The sequence below is a fragment of the Podarcis muralis genome, chromosome 14 (assembly GCF_964188315.1).
Source record: "Podarcis muralis chromosome 14, rPodMur119.hap1.1, whole genome shotgun sequence".
In the NCBI taxonomy this organism is placed as follows: domain Eukaryota; kingdom Metazoa; phylum Chordata; class Lepidosauria; order Squamata; family Lacertidae; genus Podarcis; species Podarcis muralis.
Window position 1 is genome coordinate 46,988,097 of NC_135668.1, and position 19,402 is coordinate 47,007,498.

At 47.6% G+C, this 19,402-nt stretch overlaps 1 protein-coding gene across 3 annotated transcripts in view; it reads right to left on the bottom strand.

Annotated features, from left to right (window-relative positions):
* Positions 1 to 3,135: 3,135 nt before the first annotated feature.
* The window catches only part of CLEC16A (C-type lectin domain containing 16A), a 96,493-nt gene continuing 80,226 nt past the window's right edge, over positions 3,136 to 19,402 (bottom strand). Inside the window, exons 22-24 of one of the 3 annotated variants that reach the window (XM_077918639.1) lie at positions 18,715 to 18,855; positions 11,404 to 11,526; positions 3,136 to 4,288 (exon numbers count right to left, since the gene is read on the bottom strand). In XM_077918639.1, coding sequence (XP_077774765.1) covers positions 3,975 to 4,288; positions 11,404 to 11,526; positions 18,715 to 18,855 — 578 coding nt within the window. In that variant the 3' untranslated portion in view covers positions 3,136 to 3,974. Of the gene's footprint in view, positions 4,289 to 11,403; positions 11,531 to 18,714; positions 18,856 to 19,402 lie in introns of all 3 variants that reach the window. The other 2 variants (XR_013390601.1, XM_028706963.2) reach the window with 2 other exon arrangements.

The following is a 19,402-nucleotide window of genomic DNA, read 5'->3' on the forward strand; positions in this document are numbered from 1 at the left end:
TTTGCGTCACTGAAATACTGAAAAGCAGCAGTTGGAAAAACTTTCCTTCAGCGCCAGCAGATTCAAGTTGACCAGCCAGTCTGTTTTGCTTTATATATGTGATTTATATAATGCCAGCCATTGCCTGGCTTTAAACTTCTGATGAGCAAAGCTATGGCTGGTGTGCAAGTGCGTGGCAAATATGGCCCTCAAGAGCTCTCCGTCCGGCCCTCAGAACTGTCCCCAGCCACACCCCTCACTGCCCCATCTTTGCATCCTCCTTGAGTGGTCCTTGCCTGGCTAGAATGTGTCCTTGAACTCTGGTAATCTGAATGCAGCAGCTCCTTCCCAGAGTGATGATTTAACCACTTTGATATATCCCAGGAATGAACAGAAAACAGCCAGGGAGGGAAACCGAGGACACTTTCTAGCTTGCTCCAACCCCAGCCCTTGACGTGCAGATTATTTACCCTTAACCTGCACATCCTAAGAAACGCCAACAAGAGCTCTCAGCCAAAGCTGCCAAGAGTCTGTTCTGGGGAAGAAGCCTTTGAACCAGAAGCGACCGAAAGATGGGGTCAGGAAAATGTTATTGGTACAAAGCAAAGGCTTTTCAACAGGAGCACAACCTTGTGGAGTCCCAAACTAGGAAGAAACAACAGACTTGAGTTTCTGTGAGAATAGAAAGAAAACATCTTGTGTATTTTGATTACAGGTAGGGTTGTATAGGGATGCGGGTGGCGCTGTGGGTTAAACCAGAGCTTGGGACTTGCCGATCAGAAGGTCGGCGGTTCGAATCCCTGCAACGGGGTGAGCTCTCGTTGCTCGGTCCCTGCTCCTGCCAACCTAGCAGTTCGAAAGCATGTCAAAAGTGCACGTAGATAAATAGGTACCGCTCCAGCGGGAAGGTAAATGGCGTTTCCGTGTACTGCTCTGGTTCGCCAGAAGCAGCTTAGTCATGCTGGCCACATGACCTGGAAGCTGTACGTCGGCTCCCTCGGCCAATAAAGCGAGATGAGTGCCGCAACCCCAAAGTCGGCCATGACTGAAACTAATGGTCAGGGGTCCCTTTACCTTTACTTTAGGGTTGTATAAGAGCCAGCCAATGCTGCTGGATCCGGCCAATGGCCCTCTAGTCCAGGATCCTGTTCTTGCAGTGGCCAACCATTATCACAATACAGTGGTACCTCGGTTTACAAACAATCTATTCCAGACGTCCGTTCTTAAACCTAAACGGTTCTTAAACCGAGGTGCGCTTTCCCTAATGAGGCCTCCTGCTGCCGCTGCCCTTCCACCATTCAGATTCCGTTCTTAGACTGAGGTAAAGTTCGCAAACCGGGACACTACTTCCGGTTTTGCGGAGTTCATAAACCGAATCGTTCGTAAACAGGACTGTTCTTAAACCGAGGTACCACTGCATTACAAACTGCCGTGATCTTCAGATGACCTGAGCACAAGAACACTGTCTCCCCCTGTGGTCTTCAGGAACTGCTTTTCAGGAGCATTCCTGTCTCAGCAGGTGGAGGGAAGAGTATAGTCATCTTGGCTAGTTCTCCTGGGCTGTCACTGGAGGACTAGGCAGCAAAGAGGCTGCCTGTTTCCAGCCCTGGGTACTTTTGAACAGAGATGACTTGGCCCCTGTATTTGACACTCAGCTAACTTCCAGACTGGATTATTGTAATGTGCATCTGCTGAAGATGACTCAGAAACTTCAACTAGTCCAAAATTCAGGGGCCAGATTACTTGCTGGACTCATACAACGCCAGTTTTAAAACAGCCAGGTACCAGTTTGTCTCTGGGCTCGATTCAAGGTTTTCACATTAGCGTTCAAAGCCCTAAATGACTTTGGCCCCAAACATCTGAAAGATTGCATCCTTCCTTACAGTGTTTGAGATCAGAAGAGGGGGACCTCTTGGTAGAAGTTCAAAGGGTGACGGGGTAGGAGAGGCTTTCTCTATGACAGTCCTCAACTTGTGGCACCCCCTCCTCACAAAGGGGCAATGTGGAACCTTCATTACATCGTTTCCAATGTTTGCTGACAATGCACCTTTTATCCTTGATGCTTGAGATTTTAGGCCCCGTCCTATTATCTTGACCATGGGTAGGCAAACCAAGGCCCCGGGGGCTGGATCCAGCCCAATTGCCTTCTCAATTCGGCCCATGGACGGTCCAGGAACCAGTGTGTTTTAACATGAGTAGAATGTGTCCTTTTATTTAAAATGCATCTCTGGGTTATTTGTGGGGCATAGGAATTCGTTCATCCCCTGCCCCCAATATAGTCCGGCCCCCCACAAGGTGTGCGGGACAGTGGAACGGCCCCCTGCTGACAAAGTTCACTGACCCCTGCTCTTGACTATTAGTTTAACTGATTTAATGCTGGGAGGAATTCTACATTGCACTATGTCTATCATTCTGCCAGGACAAACGTTGCAGCTTGCCAGATAAAACAATCCCCCCTCTCCTTCCCAATTTTGGGGGACACATGGGGGGACAGCCCCACTGGGTAATCATCTGGGTAAGTCCTTGCATAGGGCTTCTGTTTATGGGACTCAATTGCTGAATCCCAAACATTGCTAGGACTTTACAGATGTGAAACAGAACAATTTGCTAGCAAAGGACTAGAGCAGCCTTTCTCAACCTGTGGGTTCCCAGATGTTGTTGAACTACAACTCCCATCACCCCTAGCTAGCAAGGCCAGAGCTGAGGGATGATGGGAGTTGTAGTCCAACAACATCTGGGAACCCACAGGTTGAGAACCGCTGGACTAGAGGCTGCCTTCTCATTCTACGTAAAGCATCCAACTGAACTGGCACCTGAAGCTTCTTTCAACCCTGGTGACGACAGCATCCTTCACTGGGGTAACTGGCTACCTTAAGAGATCTCAGGGGACAAGTGAGGGGCTGCTGCTTGTTCTCCCTGAGAATCTGCCCCCCCCCCCCGAGGCAGCTGCCTCACTCTGTTTAATGGTAGGGTAGGCCCTGTTCTCTTTATCTGCTTGAGAAGTGAGTAGAATGCATGGTGGTACCCAGAAACTAATGTCAGCAAGATGCGAACTGGATTTATGAGGATATAAACAAAGTTCCTTCTGAAGGCTGCCGCGGCAGGAGAGCACCAAGGACGAAGACAAAGAAGCCACAAAATAAGCGAGGACATCAGTATGCTAAAATATTTTACATTCCTCTGAAATCTCTTACACAAAACTTTGCCCGCAATTCCCCCATGTGTTCCTCCAAATAAAGCCCTTTAGAGTTATGCCAAAGACCCGAATTTCTCGTGTTTGCTTGCAAAACCACCCCACCCCCTGCCAACAGATGTGCGTACAACTTCAAGTTAAAATTATTTCAGACACAGAATACACACAAGTTGGATATTAAAGTTTTACAGTGCTATAAATACAAGCGGCCAGCTTGGCTGGGATTCCCAACAGAATGCTCATGCCTCCGAACGAAACGAAAACTAGAAGAACTCAGCAGGCTAGAAGGAAGATTTGCCCAAATGGGACACACACACACACACACCCCCTACTAAAGTTCCTTGGTCTACGGCCCTTTCCTCCAAATGAAGTGGAAAAGCATCACACGGACAGAAAACTGGTTCGGATCACAACAGAGTTTAGTTTGCTCGGTTGCAGTCATGGCTTTTGAAGGTGGGACTGTGACAGTGGCATTAAAAACGAGCAACAGAAAAGAGGAAGAAGCAGCCAGGTACTTCCAAAATACCGTCCGTCACCAATTCCCTTAAGTTCCTTCCTCCCGCCTCACTGTAACACCAGCGTGCAAGGCCAGTCCTGCACTGAAGTTTAAGGTTCCTCCCATCTTTATTTTTAAAAGCCCGCCTGGCACGCTGAATTTTCATCCAGAGACGCAGATGGACACGGGTTGAGGGACGTCGCTAAGCAGCCAGTGACGCCTCCGCTGGCTCAACTGCTCGCGGGAACAAGGAGAGTGCTTGCTCGCTCGCGTCCCCGGCGCTCTGAGCCACGGTTTGACGCACGGCTAAGTTTGTTGTCCATCGGTCTCTGTGGAAACACCTGGTTCCGCGGCTGGCAGCTGATTCCCGCCGACGGCAAGAATACAGTCCGTGTCGATGGGCGGGACCAGCGTCAGGGACTCCACGCTCAAGGTGTCCGTGCTGTCATTTGAGATGAGGGAGATGGTGGGCTGCGGGGCAGGAATGAGGCTGGGAGATAAATTGGCCGTTTCTGCTTCTGTGCTCCTCTTGCCAGGCTTTGAGTTGTGCGCAGAAGAGTCGTCCGCTGCCGGCAAGTGACCAGAGGATGCCGGAGGCTGCTCAGTGGCTGCTGAGTCATCTGTTCAGGCGAATGAGAGAGAGAGAGAGAGAAGGAAAACAACCACATTATGCCTGGGTGTAACGAGCGTTATCATTAACCGAAAAGGGCCGCCTCTTCAGATGGAAATCAATGCGGCCAAGAGAGCTGGACTAGGACTTGGGAGGCCAGGGTTCGAATCCCCACTCGGCCACGAAGCTCCCTGGGTGACGTTAAGCCAGTCTCTGCCTCTCAGCCTAACCTACCTCACAGGATAGTTGTGGGGATTAAATGGGGACAGGGAGAAACTGTCTTGAGCACCACTTGGAGTTCCTTGGAGAGAAAAAGTGGGGCATAGCTGCAGTAAAAGGATAATATTGTGCATGGCAAACAAAATTTCTCAGGGTGGTGAAAAGGAGGCTTGGGCTCAAATCTCAGTTCAGACATAGTCTGGCCTCAAGTCACCTGTGGGTTCCATGATAACCTAGTTTAGGTGCAGGGGGAGATTTGGCATCCCAGATGCTGCTGAACTGCAACTCTCATCATCCCTGATCTTTGGATGCACTTGCTGGGGCTGATGGGACTTGTAGTCCAGCGAGATCTGGAGGGCCAAAGGTTGCACAAGGTTCCCCATGCCTCCCTAGCAACACAGACAGCTGCCTTCCACTGACCCGGACCTTTGGTGCAGCTTTAGGCCTAGTTAACCTGTGGAAAGTGCTACTTGACTACACTGCACCCGTGGCAAGAACCAGGCGCTGTTGTAGCTTAAAACAACAACAAACAAAAATCAGCATGGAAGGAGGGTTAGTTCTGCAGAAGCTTCATGCAAATACCAAAACTCAACATTGTGGTTTTAATTTTGCCAACTCAGTGCTTATTTCCAGTGTTTACTTGCAAACCCTGCTTGCCTTTCTTTGGCTTCCCTCACTCACCCTCTTATCTCTTCCTACGAAATTCTTCTTACCCTGCTGTTTTGACAGCATTATTTAATCCCTTCTTCTAAAAACGTATTCCGCTCTCAAAGGGCTTTTTAAAAATTAAAATTGAAAAAAAGACTATGAAAATTTGACCTTGCCCCTCCAGCAACAAAGAGGACCTCTGATTTGCAACTGTTATCTCTTTCCGTTTGCTGAGATCAGGAAAGGGGCACATCTAGGGGAGGCACCAGGTCCACCTACAGCAGACTTCCTCAACCTGGCGCTCTCCAAATGGTTCACGCTACAACTCCCGTCAAGCCATCAGCGCAGGCTGCTGGGAGTGGTAGCACAAAACATCTGCAGGAGGCAGGGCTGGGGGAAGGCTGACCTATGGTGTCTTCCGGTGTTTCTCAAACTTAGGTCCCCAGCTGTTGTTGGACTACAAATCCCATCATTCCTGATTGCTGGTCCTGCTAGCTAAGGATGATGGGGGTTGTAGTCCAACAAGAGCTGGCGACCTAAGTTTGAGAAACACTGTTAACTAGATAGACCTTTCTCGATGGAAGACAATCTTACTTGGCTACGAGTGATCGCCAAAGAGGAAGAAGAGCTCTCTCATCTGAGAGTCCTCCTATTCAAGAATACAGCGTGATAAGGATTTGCATTTTTAGGCAAGATCTTATTATCTTTTGCTGACTTGTTTGCTAATATTTTAATGCCTTGTGGTTATTTCTGTGATACTGTTATTACCATCCTTACTGCCAGGCTTTCCTGCTTTACTCTCTGAGAAGTTTAAAATTGTAACGCAGGTTTAGAAGGAAATAAAACAATGATGGGCTGTGAAGCTTTAACAGATTGTCCCTGCACAATCTCACTTTCGGTCCTCTTATGTTGGTTGGTACTGAAGATACTGTTCAGGGAGCAATCCCTGACCCCTGTGGGTGTCCGGTGACAGAAGCAGCCCCCAATTCCAGGCTCTTCTGGGTACGAGGACCCTTGGGCAGAAAAGAGACAGATTTCAGGGAAACAAGAGCAGCAACGGAGGCATGGATGGCTTTGTCCAGAATAAAGAAAGAAACTGGGTGAAAGAAGCCCTGGACAGGTGAGCTTTGACTAAAGAGGGAAATAGCTGCACCAAGCAATGCAATTTCAGTAGCTGTGCTTCCCTTAATGTTTCTCTTTGTGTGACTGCTGCAGAACATCCCCAGCTTTTGTGACACCCAAGAGACAACTGCTCCAGGCATTTTGGTTTAGATGGGCACATAATCTCCTCTAAGTGCATCATGCGACACTGCTGGCCTCTAAAAGAGCTGGGGACCCCACTGACCTTAGAAAGCACTCTCTTATCACTTCCCACAGAAATGTTTTTACCCTGCTGTTCTGACAGCATCATTCACTTTCTTATTCTAAAAAACTTATCCACTCTCAGTGTGCAATTTTTTTGTGCAATTTCATCTAATACACACATTTTGGTGTGCAAGTCGGCCTCATACGCTCATTTCTACCAAGCGCGTCCCCCTGACATAATGCAGTTTGTACACTGTTTTCACTATTGTGTGCAATTCAATGGACATCTCGCCCCAGCACTGGCATTTTTGAATGCACTAGCTGGCTGGAGAACCGCATTGCAAAATTCAGAGAAGCGCAAATTTCAAACGGTTGGCAGCGCTTCGGTTTGCATATTGTTTCAGGAGGTCGGACTGGGCAAGTTGGCCGAATGCAAAGCGACTCCAATGTCTCCCTTTCAGCACAAGGTATCTGCAGAACGACCCTCGAAGCAATGCAGTGAGTGGTGGACACAATGGATTTGGCATTCTCAAACGGAACTCTTGCTTGTGCAGAATCAACAGAAATCCTACAGAGAGGCAGGGGTGCTGCATAACTTAAAAAAGCAACAACAACACTACAAAGCCAAAACCAGCAGTGGAAGAAAGGGGAAGAGGGAAGCTGAGAATTAAACTTGAGTACAGTGGGGGAAATGAGAGGGCTGGGTGGAGCTGAAATGACAGACAGCCGTTCCTTTCATGGGTAAAGGGTTGGTTATGCTTATTTTCACAGAAGAGGACTTCAAGCCAATGCATATTTTTAATGTCCGGGAAATATAACTTAATTTTTGCTTTGCTTGGGAGCCCCAAACCACGGCTCTGTAAGGAGAGGGAAAAAAGAGACCAAAAGCTGTGAAGGAAATGGTGACACCCATTGCTCTTTCTCTCCCTCCCCAACCCTTCCCACATTTTTGGAGAGTAGATATATAGCGGGGTGTGTGTGTGTGGGGGTGTGCCACCCCTTTAAGAAGGTTTTTTTTTTTTTTTGCTGCTTAAAGGTGCAGGGCTTGTGCCAAAAAGGAGGGAGAGGAGAAAAGGGCAGAGTTGTTTCAGCTCAGAGTGGGCAAGGGGGAGAAGCCAACAACACCACCACCAGCGTTTCCTTGAATTCAAAAATGCAAAGACAACGCAGACCAGTTCAGTCTGTGCTGGCAAAGTGGTGGGGACGCCTGATCGCAGAGGCTCAGAGGGAAGGATGCAACGGAAGATTGTAGATCGCAGGTCCTCTGAATGTCTACTCTTGGGCTTGGGATTCTGTACAGTCTGTTGGAGGTCGGGGGGGGGGGTCTGCAAGAACAGGAGGGAGGGAGGAGTTATATACACACAGAAGCAAGGGAGCTGGGCTAATGCAAACATGTGAAGGAAGTCAGCTGGGAGGGAGTAAAACTCCAGCCAGTTTTCTGTAATGGGGAGGTCGTTGGCAGAACATGGCTTTTTTTAAATGTTTAAAATAACAATTACGTCAGGTTCCATCCCTGGAAAGGCCTCTCTCTCTGCCCAGGAGAGCCAGCTGGAGTAGATCTTGCTAGGCTAGATGGGACAATGGTCTGGCCCATTGGAGCCAGTTCAATTCTCTTGGTAAGGGGAGTGGGAGAAGGAAATAACAATGAAAGGAGAAGGGCTGCAGCCCAGCAGTACAACATCTCGCATGCAGAATGTCTCAGGTTCAATCCTCGGCATTAGAAGAACCTCTTGAGAGCCACTGCCGGTCAGTGGACCAGTGGCTTGACCTGGGAATAAGGCAGCTTCCGCGGCTTCTAAAGCCCAAGGGGAAAAAACACTAGGAAGAATGGGAACTAGAGTGACGTGTTGTGAAACTGAGCCCACGCGAATTGTCAGTCCGGGCCCTGTCTCTGGAAGTGGATGGACACTAATTAGGAGACCAGGGTATGGCCAATCTCTTCCCAGCTGCACAAATCTAGCTCCGAGGGCCTTCTGGCGGTTCCCTCACTGCAATACATGAAGCTTTGGGAACTAGGCAGGGGTCTTTACGGTAGTGGCACCCACCCTTTGGAACGCCCTCCTGTCAAATGACAAGGAAACAAGTACAGTGGTACCTCGGTTTACAAATATCTCGGAAGCTGAACGTTTTGGTTTTCGAATGCCGAAAACCCGAAAGTAATTGCTTCTGTTTTCAAATGGGCCTCAGAAGTCGAAAGGCTTCCGCTGTGTGTCCCCCCCCCCCCATTTTCTCCACTGACTGTCCTTTGCGCCTCGGTTTTCGAACGTTTTGGAAGTTGAACAGTCTTCCAGAACGGATTATGTTCGAAAACCAAGGTACCACTGTAACTATACAACCTTTAGAAGACATCTGAAGGCAGCACTGTATAGGGAAGTTTTTAATCTCTTACTGTGTTTTTATATTTGTTGGAAGCTGCCCAGAGTGGTTGGGGCAACCTAGTCAGATGGGCGGGGTATATTATTATTATTAACTGTTTCCTTCAAGCCTAGACTGTCCACACTGTACAAGCAAGTTCATCTGTAGCATAGGGGTTAGAAAGTCAGACTAGGACCCGGGAAACGAGGGTTCAAATCCCCACTTAGCCATGAAGCTCACTGGGTGACCTCGGGCCAGTCATAGTCTCACAGCCTTAAAGCATTGTTGTGGGGATAAAATGGGGAGAATCGTGTATGCCACCTTGAGCTCCTTGGAGTAAATGTGGGGCAGAAATGTAACAATGAGTAAATGAATAATAATGAAACATTTAGGGCCTGCAATGAAGCAGCACGGGAAGAAAGGGCCCAGGATCCTGTGCCCAAGGATCACCTATAATATTACAAGAGATCCTGGGCAGAACTCCCAGCTGCACTGTGGGCCTTAGGATGGGCAAGGACATCACAGAATGTGTATGAGAAGCAAAGAGGTCTTTTCTAGCTTCCTGCCCAAGGGCTTGTGTGAGAACATGCAACCCAGCCAACAGTCTCTTAAAAATCACCCTGCACAGTTCAGTGTTGGGTGTGGATCAGCCTTCCCGAAACTGGTGCCATCCAGGTTTTGTTGGCTGACAATTCCCATTAGCTACAGAATGGCCAACGGTCAGGTACGATGTGGGGAGTGATCCAATAAAAACTGGAGGGCACCAGGTTGTTGGGGGGGGGGCGGCTGGAGAAGATGGGTTACTGCTGAGACAGCTTTGACAGGTTTCTTTCTTTTGCACTACTGGAATCTGTACCCGCTGGGACCATGCTAGTCTCTGCTGTCCGATATGCCGGCAAGCCGAGAGACATTGAGTAATTAATGAGCACAATCTCTATAGCACTTCTCAGTTGGGCTATGAGGATTAATTGACTGATCAATGCTATCGACTGAAGCTTTCCCTGTAAAGTAAAATTCACCCTTCAAATCGCCGCAATTCAAAGAGAGCTGAAGATGCAGGCTGGGGAATCTTTGGCTGTCATTCCTCAATGCAGCAGGCAATATAGTCACACCAGCCTTCTTTCCTAGAATTATGGGATAGAATTGGACGAGCTCTGTTTGCAAAGTGGGACTGATGGTGGTGGGTGGCAGAATCCAAGGGACATCTCGCTTTTCATGGCCATGCAAGGTCTGCAAGTGGCCTGATGGGAGATTTGCAAGATGTGTATAGCTCACTGTCAGTCTTCACACGTCAAAAATGCATGCAGAAGGAGGCTTCCTATCTGCCTTCATCCACCCGAAACATAAAGAAGAGGCATGGGGTGGAGAAAATCAAGTCAGAATGGAAAGGGAGCAACTTTTGGGTTAATTTCTATGCCTAAATGTTTGTGCGGAAAGTACTTTTCTGTCCTGAAATGCTTGACGTTACTTGCTTTGACTTTGGTGTAAAGAAAGAGAAATGCCCCTGAAAGGTAAATAAAGGAAGTCCCTGTCACTGCCACCAGTGTTTGGACCAAACAGCACCTGAATGGCAAGATGAACTAGACAAATTAAAGAGTTGGGAGAGGGTTAGGAAAGCTGTAGCCCTTCAGATGTTGCTGGACTCAGTTCCAGTCAATGTGGCCAATGGTCAGGGTGATGGGAGTTGTAGTCTAGCAACTTCAAGAGGGCCACAGTTTCCCCATGCCCTGAGACAGGCATTAAATGATCTGGGGAAATGGAGGGGGGTGCCTCAAATTCTCATGAGAACCTAAGGAAGCTCCCCGCTTTGCAAGGAAAAGGCAGATCTCAAAATATACAGTGGGGAAGCAAACTGATCATGGCCTCGAAGGACAATGGCTGCAAACAAAAACAGGTGGCAAACAATATTGTAAGAAAGGGAGCCAAAAAGCATCCAACATACAGAGAAAGCGGCAACACAGACTTTACACATTTAAACAAAAAATAAAAGGAAACGCAAAACTCCAATTCCGTCATGCTGTGAACACAGCTTGCCTGAACCGATTCCTGCTAAAAGGTTTTGAGAACTGGGGTTCATTCTCACCTATCTGAACTGATGCTTGAAGCTACGGCAGGGGGGCAGAAATGCTCCCACCTGCATCCCTTGATCACCCGCTGTCAGGCGAGTTCCCAGTTGCCGAACGCTAAGCCGCCGACAGCTCAGGTGCCAGGTAAGAGCCTTACGCTACAGATACAGGAGTCTGGCATCTTGAACCTTGTGACCACCTTTTCCGGTGGAGACCTGAATAACCTTCCCGCAACCCAGTGGGAAGAGCTGCTCTTTGTTTCAAGGAAGAAAACAAGGGAGTGGCTGTGGGGTGAAGCCAGGCTGAACAACCAAGGTGCTCCCTTTCAGGGGAATTAGCCAGGAAGGGTGGAAAAGGCCTCTACACACCCTGGATGTGAGATACCGCACTGTGAACAGCAGCTGGCTGTTTCTGCATGCGTGGAAGAGGATCGCAGCAACACTCCCTTGGCCCCGTAATCTCTTTTTCGGGGAGGACGAGGGGAGTGAGAAGGGGAGCCATACACCACACACACATCCAAGGAGAAACCTGCCTGAAGGGATTTTGCAAGGATTGATGCTGCTGTAGCTGCTGCCGGAAGGCCTAAACCCAGTGTCCACCGTGACTGTCAGCCTCCGAGAGACTGAAGACCCGCCGCCGTCCTTTCCTGCCAGGCCTAACTAGAGGAAAACACAGCAATAGATCACATGAAGCCATTAACAATTGGGTGGGTGGGGAGAGGGCATGGGGTGGGGACTCACAGAGACGGGAAGGAAGAAGACATGTTATAGCAGCCTTCCCTAACCAGGTGCCCTCCAGAGGTTTCGGGCCACAAGGCCTGCCGGCCAGGATTTGTGGTCCAAAAGATCAGGAGGTACCCCAGGGGGTTGCAGGGAGGCTATGTTAAGAGTAAACATCAAAATGACTGTCACCAACACCACCAACATGCTCACAAACAGCTGGCATCCTGCAGTCTCGCTCTCTTCGGAAGCCCCGAGAGGCCGAGAAGAGGTCCGCCCGTTATCGAGTACACAAACCGTCCTCAAGAATGCCACCTGTTCAGGTTGGCTCGACTTAGGATTGCCAGGCGATGACAGCGGCTAAGCGCCAGGGAAGGAAACAGGAATGCTTTCGGGTTCAAAAGGATGGGGAAGGGGGGAGGGGAACCTCGACGACCCACTTAAAAAAGAGGCAAGAGCAATTTTTTACAGATTTCTCGTGGGTTAGCAATATTCCGTCCCACTTAATGGTAATAAATTGCCAGAGGATGCTCCGTCTCCCCCAGAGCGAGCGATAAATTAGGATGTCAGATAAATCTACCCTTTCGAGAAAGGAAGCCTGTAAAATGCAGCACTTGGACTACAGTCAAAGCTAAGTGCAGCACATTTTTTTCTTTAAAAAAAAAGAAAAAAAGAAGATCCAATGGGAAGCAATTTTTTTTAAAAAAAAAGAACGGGGAGGGAAGACAGACAGAACACCATGGAATTTTGCAAATACAGAAGATTTCTGGAAAAACATCGTTTCGGTGGAACAAAGAGCAAGACAGAACAACAGGTGCAACAAACATCGTCATGTGTGGGATTCAGCCATGATGGAAGAACCAGGGTCGTGTCGACGGAAGGCGTTTCCTACAGAGGGTTGGAGCTCAGATTCGAAGAACAACACAGGACATGGGAGATGAGTCAAATTTGTGTGTCCCAAGCAGCAGCAGCAGCCTTTCCCAACCACACTAGAAACTCTTCCGTAAGCCGAGGGAGACCGGCAATGGCAGACTGCAATATGGCAGCCCCACACGCCTAAAGTGTCTGTCTAGCACTTGGGAGACTCAGTAGCGTATTATGTATACAGAGATAAAGTGCCAATAGCGGTGACAGTCATCATAAGAACGTCAAGAAGAGCTGGCCCGGATCAGGTCAATGGCTCATCTAATCCTGCTTTCAGTGTGGCCAGCCAGATGCCTACACGAAACTCACAACAAGGACCCGAGCACATTCTGATACCCACTGACTACACTCTACTTTCTCGGATGGGGATGACCCACCTACAGTTGTCTGTGCTCTGATAAGCCCCGCCTGGCTTGACTACTGCAATGAACTCTACAGAGGGCTTTTCCCTTGAAGGTGGTCTGGAAGCTGCAGCCGGTGCAGGGCACTGTTGCCTGTTTGTGGTTTAGGGGAAGTAAGATGGGATCACATTACAGCAATCCTGGAAGCACTGTGCTGGCTGTCAGTGACTGGGTCCGATTCAAGGCGCTGGCAGAATCCGAACTGCTGAATGACTGCCTCTCTCATGGCATGCCTGGGCTGTGAGTTCTGCCAGTGAGGCCCTTGTTTGTGATGCCCTTGGTGAATGGGACTCTGGTTGGGGAGTGGGTGAAGCGGGGCCTTCTTTGTGGCGGCACCCTGGCTAGGGAACTCCCTTGTTGTTGTGAGCAGATTGCCCGGCACATTATTCTCATTCAGGGGCCAGCTTAATACTTACTTTCCCCAGCTTTTGCAGCAAATCAGAACATAGAACATTGCTTTACACCAAAGTCAGACCCATTGGTCCAACTAGATCAGTACTGCCTACACTGACTGGCAGCAACCCTCCAGGGTTTCAGATGGGGTTTTTCCCAGTGCTGCCAGGAGATGCCACAGATGCAACCTGAGACCTCTGGCATAAAAGGCAGGTGCTCTACCAATGGGCTACAAGGCAGTCTACTGCTGAATTGCATATCTTATTATATAATAGATCATCTATCCGAGGGTCATCTATCCACACTGTGGTTTTAATTTGGTTTTAACGTTGCATTTTATTGTTAACTATCCTGGGGTGGACTAGAAAAAGAAATGAAATTACAACAGTATTAATAATAGGCAATAATGATCAAGATGACGGTTTGTCTTAACCAGAAACGACGTGGGAGGGGAGAGAGTAGATACGATTGTTTAAAATTAACTTTCCCCCCAAATTTATTACCTGTCTCTTCTCTCCAAAGGCAGCCTAAGTCAGCTCACAATAATATTACATTAAAACAACACTATACGTATTGTGGAGAGCGGTGAAAACCAGCAGTATACAAACTTTATAAAACCCACCATGGGACCATATGGTAAATTGTCGATTAAAAAAACAACTAATAAATTAATAACAGCCTAAAAGCCTAGACAATCTTTTTTTAAAGCCTTCATTCTCAGGACACTTCAGAATTTTGGTGGGTGCTGGGATTTGAGCTTAGTATGTTGCAGCAATGTGGCAGAGGGTGGCGTGTTTCTTTCTTTTTCCCTTCCCGGGAAACATTTTTCCAATACTCCGCCACCTCCCCAGGCTGCCTGAAAAAAGTATTGTGGAAGGACTTTCCTCCTGGCAACATTCCCCAGGAGCACAGACCACTCAGTGAGATGGAGGAAAGAAAAGGCACTCTCAAGCACCCTTCAGCCGCCTCAAAAGGCAGGTGAGTGTGATATAAACCAGACACACACACCCTTCAGAATTTCACCAATTTCTTTATCTCTCCTTTGACATGTTTTGAAATGCAATTTCTTTTCTCATGGCTGAGAAATTTTCAGCAGAGCTCTAATGTGATCCTCTCTCTGTGTGCCTTTTCAGTCCAGAATTCTCATCTCATGTGCCCCAGGGCAGAGGTTCTCAAAAAGTGGGGCAGGAAGATTCAAGGGCGATCAAAGAAACATTTAAACATTTCAGTGCAGTATGGTATGGTATCCAAATAATTTGGATAATACAACCAGAAACGGTATTCAAGAGTGCTGGCTATTCTTCCTGCAGTTCTCCAAGACACGTTGTTGTGAACAGAGCTTTTCAATATGAAAGGTCAGAGAAGAGACAGGCTTCTTTGTGTTGATGAGGAGATGAGAGCTCGTTTGTCGCAAATTAAACCTAATATAAACGAGATCAGCCAGCAAAAGCAAGCTCATACATCTTATTGAGTTTATATGCATACTTCAGGTACATATGTGCGGGACGCGGGTGGCGCTGTGGGTAAAAGCCTCAGCGCCTAGGACTTGCCGATCGAAAGGTCGGCGGTTCGAATCCCCGCGGCGGGGTGCGCTCCCGTCATTCGGTCCCAGCGCCTGCCAACCTAGCAGTTCGAAAGCACCCCTGGGTGCAAGTAGATAAATAGGGACCGCTTACCAGCGGGAAGGTAAACGGAGTTCCGTGTGCTGCGCTGGCTCACCAGATGCAGCTTGTCACGCTGGCCACGTGACCCAGAAGTGTCTGCGGACAGCGCTGGCCCCCGGCCTCTTGAGTGAGATGGGCACACAACCCTAGAGTCTGTCAAGACTGGCCCATACGGGCAGGGGTACCTTTACCTTTACCTTTAAGGTACATATGTAAGAGGCCCATTTATAATTATATTTTGGGAATGATCCATGTTCTTCTGTAGCTGCATTGTTTTATACTTGCTGGATGTCCCACGGTCATACTATAAAGTAGTTGTGTTCTGTGTTATAAATCAAGCACTGCTAGGAGTTGGAAGTTTCAGACAACATCCCAAACATGTAATTGTACAACCCTCTCAGCCTTCCTCTGTGCTGTCCCTTTTAAACAGGCAAGAAGCTTAGAAGTTCTTCATATCCACATGCATTTTAAAGGGTGTGTGTGTGTGTGTGTGGAATGCGAACACTGTGAAGTTCCTAAAACACCAACTTTTCTCCCTAAAAGAAGAAGGAAAAACAGCGCCCTGGCCCTTTCCTGAGCTCCTTATCTGTGTCATGGATGCGAGCTACGGATAACTCTTGCAGAATGTTACCCCAAAAGGTTAAAGGAAGGAAGGCAGAAAGGCATTGCTGTACTGATGAAACAAAGAATGCAACTAATTCAAACATTTTAGCAACAGTTCTTTGGCGTCTATTGCGCAGGATGAGCTGGGAGGATTCTGGAGGACAATGCTTCTGGTGAAAGGTGGAAAGGTGAGGGGTCACATTTAGTGTAGAAGCGCTCTTAGTAAGCTTTGGGATGACGTAAGAACCCGTCAGAATTACTGCAGGCTGCTTATTTAATGAGTTGGGCAAGCTCCCGACTGCCGTCAGAAGTAACGCGAAAGCTTTATCTCATCTGTGCCTTTTGCATGAGGCACAGTCAATGACAGTGCTGCGGACAAGGGGGAGGAAGGATTGCTTAACCCACAGACAAAGTCACTTCACTAATTTAGCAACCAAGGGACTGCACAGCGGCTCCCAGATTGTGAAATGCGTTGATGGCAAAAGTAGTTTGGGGAACGTGCTTTGATCTGAATGAAAGTGCACGTAAAAACACACACACCTGTTTAAGGTTTGCAGCTGGCATCCTTGCACTGAGAAGGGACTTTCCTCACTTCCCAAGACAAAAGCTTCTAAAGTTAGCTAACATCACTGGTTGCTTCCAGAGTTGGCAAGGCTCATTTAATGACAACAAGAAATGGAGTCCTTAGTGTGCCTTCTGTTTCAGCTTTTAAACACCTGCTGAAAACCTTACAGGCTTATTATGCAGCCAATGGAGAATGCATCTTTCCACAATGCTTGGCTGATTTCTGACTGTAACTTTTAAATATTCTCTATCATATTGCTTTGTGTGTTATTTAAAAGTTTCAATTGTTATGAATAGCGGTAGATAAATATTTGTATAAAGAAATAAATAAGAAACAATTACTTCTGGAGAAGAAAAACCTTTGTTTCCTAAAATAAATCAAAGCGTTGATAAAGTAGAACTGTAACAGCCTTAATTTCATAGCACAAACCGTGCTTCTCAGCTCCATGGGCTTTATTCCCCCTCTCTAATACAGCAGTCTGCTTTCAACCAGGTTTTGCAATATTAAAGGGTGCATTGCTGTTTTCGGCATTAGTTTAGGTTCCAGGTGATTAGAGCACAACCAGATTTCACATTTTGAAGTGAAACTGAGGAGGTGTGGCCACACTCTACAAATAAGGCCCCTTGCTTCTCAGTGGAACAGATAACAGAAGTTAATAAAAAATCCTGACATAATGAAATAAAACATAGTCGGGATGAAAGTTGCCACGATGCAGCCAAGGGGCAGAGGGACACTAGATAGATACTGCGGACCAGTATTTGTGACCTGGAACCAAGAAGAAGAAGAAACAGGTCGATTGTCTGAGCAGCTCATATCCATCAGGGCAAGGGCCCAGCTTGGAAAGTTAACTCCTCATCGTGAAGTGTGTGGTTTTCCAAGGAATACAAGTTCTTTAATAAAACCGTCCTTCTGAAGGCAGAGCTTTCATTTCCCAATGATACTACACCAACCCGGCTTTTTAGGATTTAAACTGTTAGCCGCATGTTTAAAGACTGCTAATGTCACACAGAGCTGCCAGTAATTGCTGGAAATAGATTTTAACAAGGAACAGCTGACTCCACTCCCTTTTTTTGCCCATTTGGGGGCTTTAATTTAATTAAGACCCACACAACTAGGCTAAACATGTGGTGGAGCAAACACCCCACCGGCAGTCCAAATCAGTGCTGTCTATCAAGTGTGGGTGGGGAGAATAAAGATTGGGGTGGGAGGAGGAACATCTGCACAAAGGCAGAAGTATCTAGGGCTGGGGGAAAAAACACAATCACCTCGTTCTTCTTCCTTGGAAACCTCTACAGAAGATCAATAGCCTGTCAGCAAATGCATTTGTATGAAGGCAGGCCAGCATTTGCTTTTAACAAGCCTGTACATTTCCAGAGTTTATGATAGCCATGAAATACAGGTGTGCTGAGTTTAAGGTCACTATGTCACGGACAAGCTGCCTGTGGAGGTTTTCTGCAAAAAAAAGTATCCCTGCAAAAGAAGTTACTCGTGGGAGGGGAAGAGAAGGAAAAAGGAGGAGAGTACAATTCAAAATTTATACAGCAGGACTTGCATGTAAGATCAGGCTGTTAAAACTACACACACAAAATGCAAAGGTTACCAGATATGAGGAATGAAGCAATATTTTGCAGTTGTTCCTGGTAGCCAACAACGCCCAATTCCTTAAAAAGCAAGGATGGGGAACCTGTGCCCCGTCACAAGGTCTTTTTGGACTTCATTAGCCCCAGTCAACATGAACAATGGTCAGGGATGATGGGAGCTGCAGTTCAACATCATTTGGAGGGTTGTAGGTTCTCCATCCCTGAACTATATCTAAGGTGGGAATCTTGTTTGGCACCATGAACATTCCTTAAAAGATGACCTTGAAATTTAGTTTTCACTCCCATACACACACATTTAGATTAAGCAGCCAGATCATTTCAATGGAAATAAAGAACCAGGATATAAACACAAGTGCCAAAGGACAGAGAGATCACTTTTGATTTTTTTTTTTTTTGGCCAGCTTATTATTGCAGCAGGACTTAAATTTGAACCAGGAGTCCAACTTGTTCTCAGTGTCAAGGAATGTGTGAAATGACACACAGTGCCTTTAAGCATGTGCAGAGCGCCTTTGTCTTACTACTGAGCAGCCGTGCCAGATCTTAAGTTATCTGGGATCGTAGGAATAGGATTTTCAGTCAGGGGAGTGTGGATTCTGGAATGGTCTGAGCTCCAGCAGGCGAAGAAGCTAGGCATTAGCACAAAGCGTTTTAACGCAGGATCCTGCAGCAAGCAATATTGTTGTCTCATACAATTTGAACCAAGAGAGTGATGCAGAATGGTCTGCCAAGTTCACCCACCTGTCTGACTTGCAGGACTGAAGCCACAACTGGAAAAAACAAAATCTCGTATAATCTGTCCCCCAGTTTTGCATGGACTCACCTGAACCCTCCACCCTCGGGTACCCTTTCCAAAACAAGTTTAAAGAACAGGAGATAAAATATTAAGATTAGGAAGTCTCTTTAAAAACCTGCAGGTGGATTCAAGCAGTCTATAAAACAGCCTACAGGAGCTAAGAGCAAGAGGCTTCAATACCTGACGGGCTCTGGACCATGGAAGGAATCGATGTGGAGCTGGTGGCAGAGTCACAGCGCCCGGTGCTCCCGCTGGACGAAGGGGATGGAGATGAAAGCGGCGAGGGGTTGTGCTGGTTGATGCACTGGGCAACAGCGAAACCTGCAAGGGAGGGAAAGCAAGAGTTTACACAGAGGGAAGCTGGCCAGAAATGCAAAAGCACTTCCTCACAGAAGGACAGGGACAATGGACGTGTTGTGGACAGGTGCCATCAGCTGGAATGAGAAAAACTAAGCTACACTGGCCAACAGGAACAAGAGAAAGCCATGAAATGTTGCATGAGGTTCAGTGCTTTGTTAGGTAAATTAAGGGATACATCTGAAGAGCCCAGTGATCCATCTAGTGTCATCATCCTGCTCCCTGCAGTGGATAACCAAAGGCCTCTAGGAAGCCTGAAAGCAGGACAAGGAAGGAAAGAGAACATCCCCTGTTGTACACATCCACTGGGAGATAGAAGGTTTCATTTAGGAGCCCTGCAGCTTGAGCAGACCAAAAAGTTCCAGCACCTTGCTGCCTGTACTGGCCAACCAGGTGTCTCTAGGAAGGGCTTGAGGTGAACACACCTCTCCTGCCATTGCTCTCCAGCAACTGGTAGCCAAGAGGCAGACTGTCTCTGAACCTGGAGGTTCTACAGAGAAGTCACAATTAA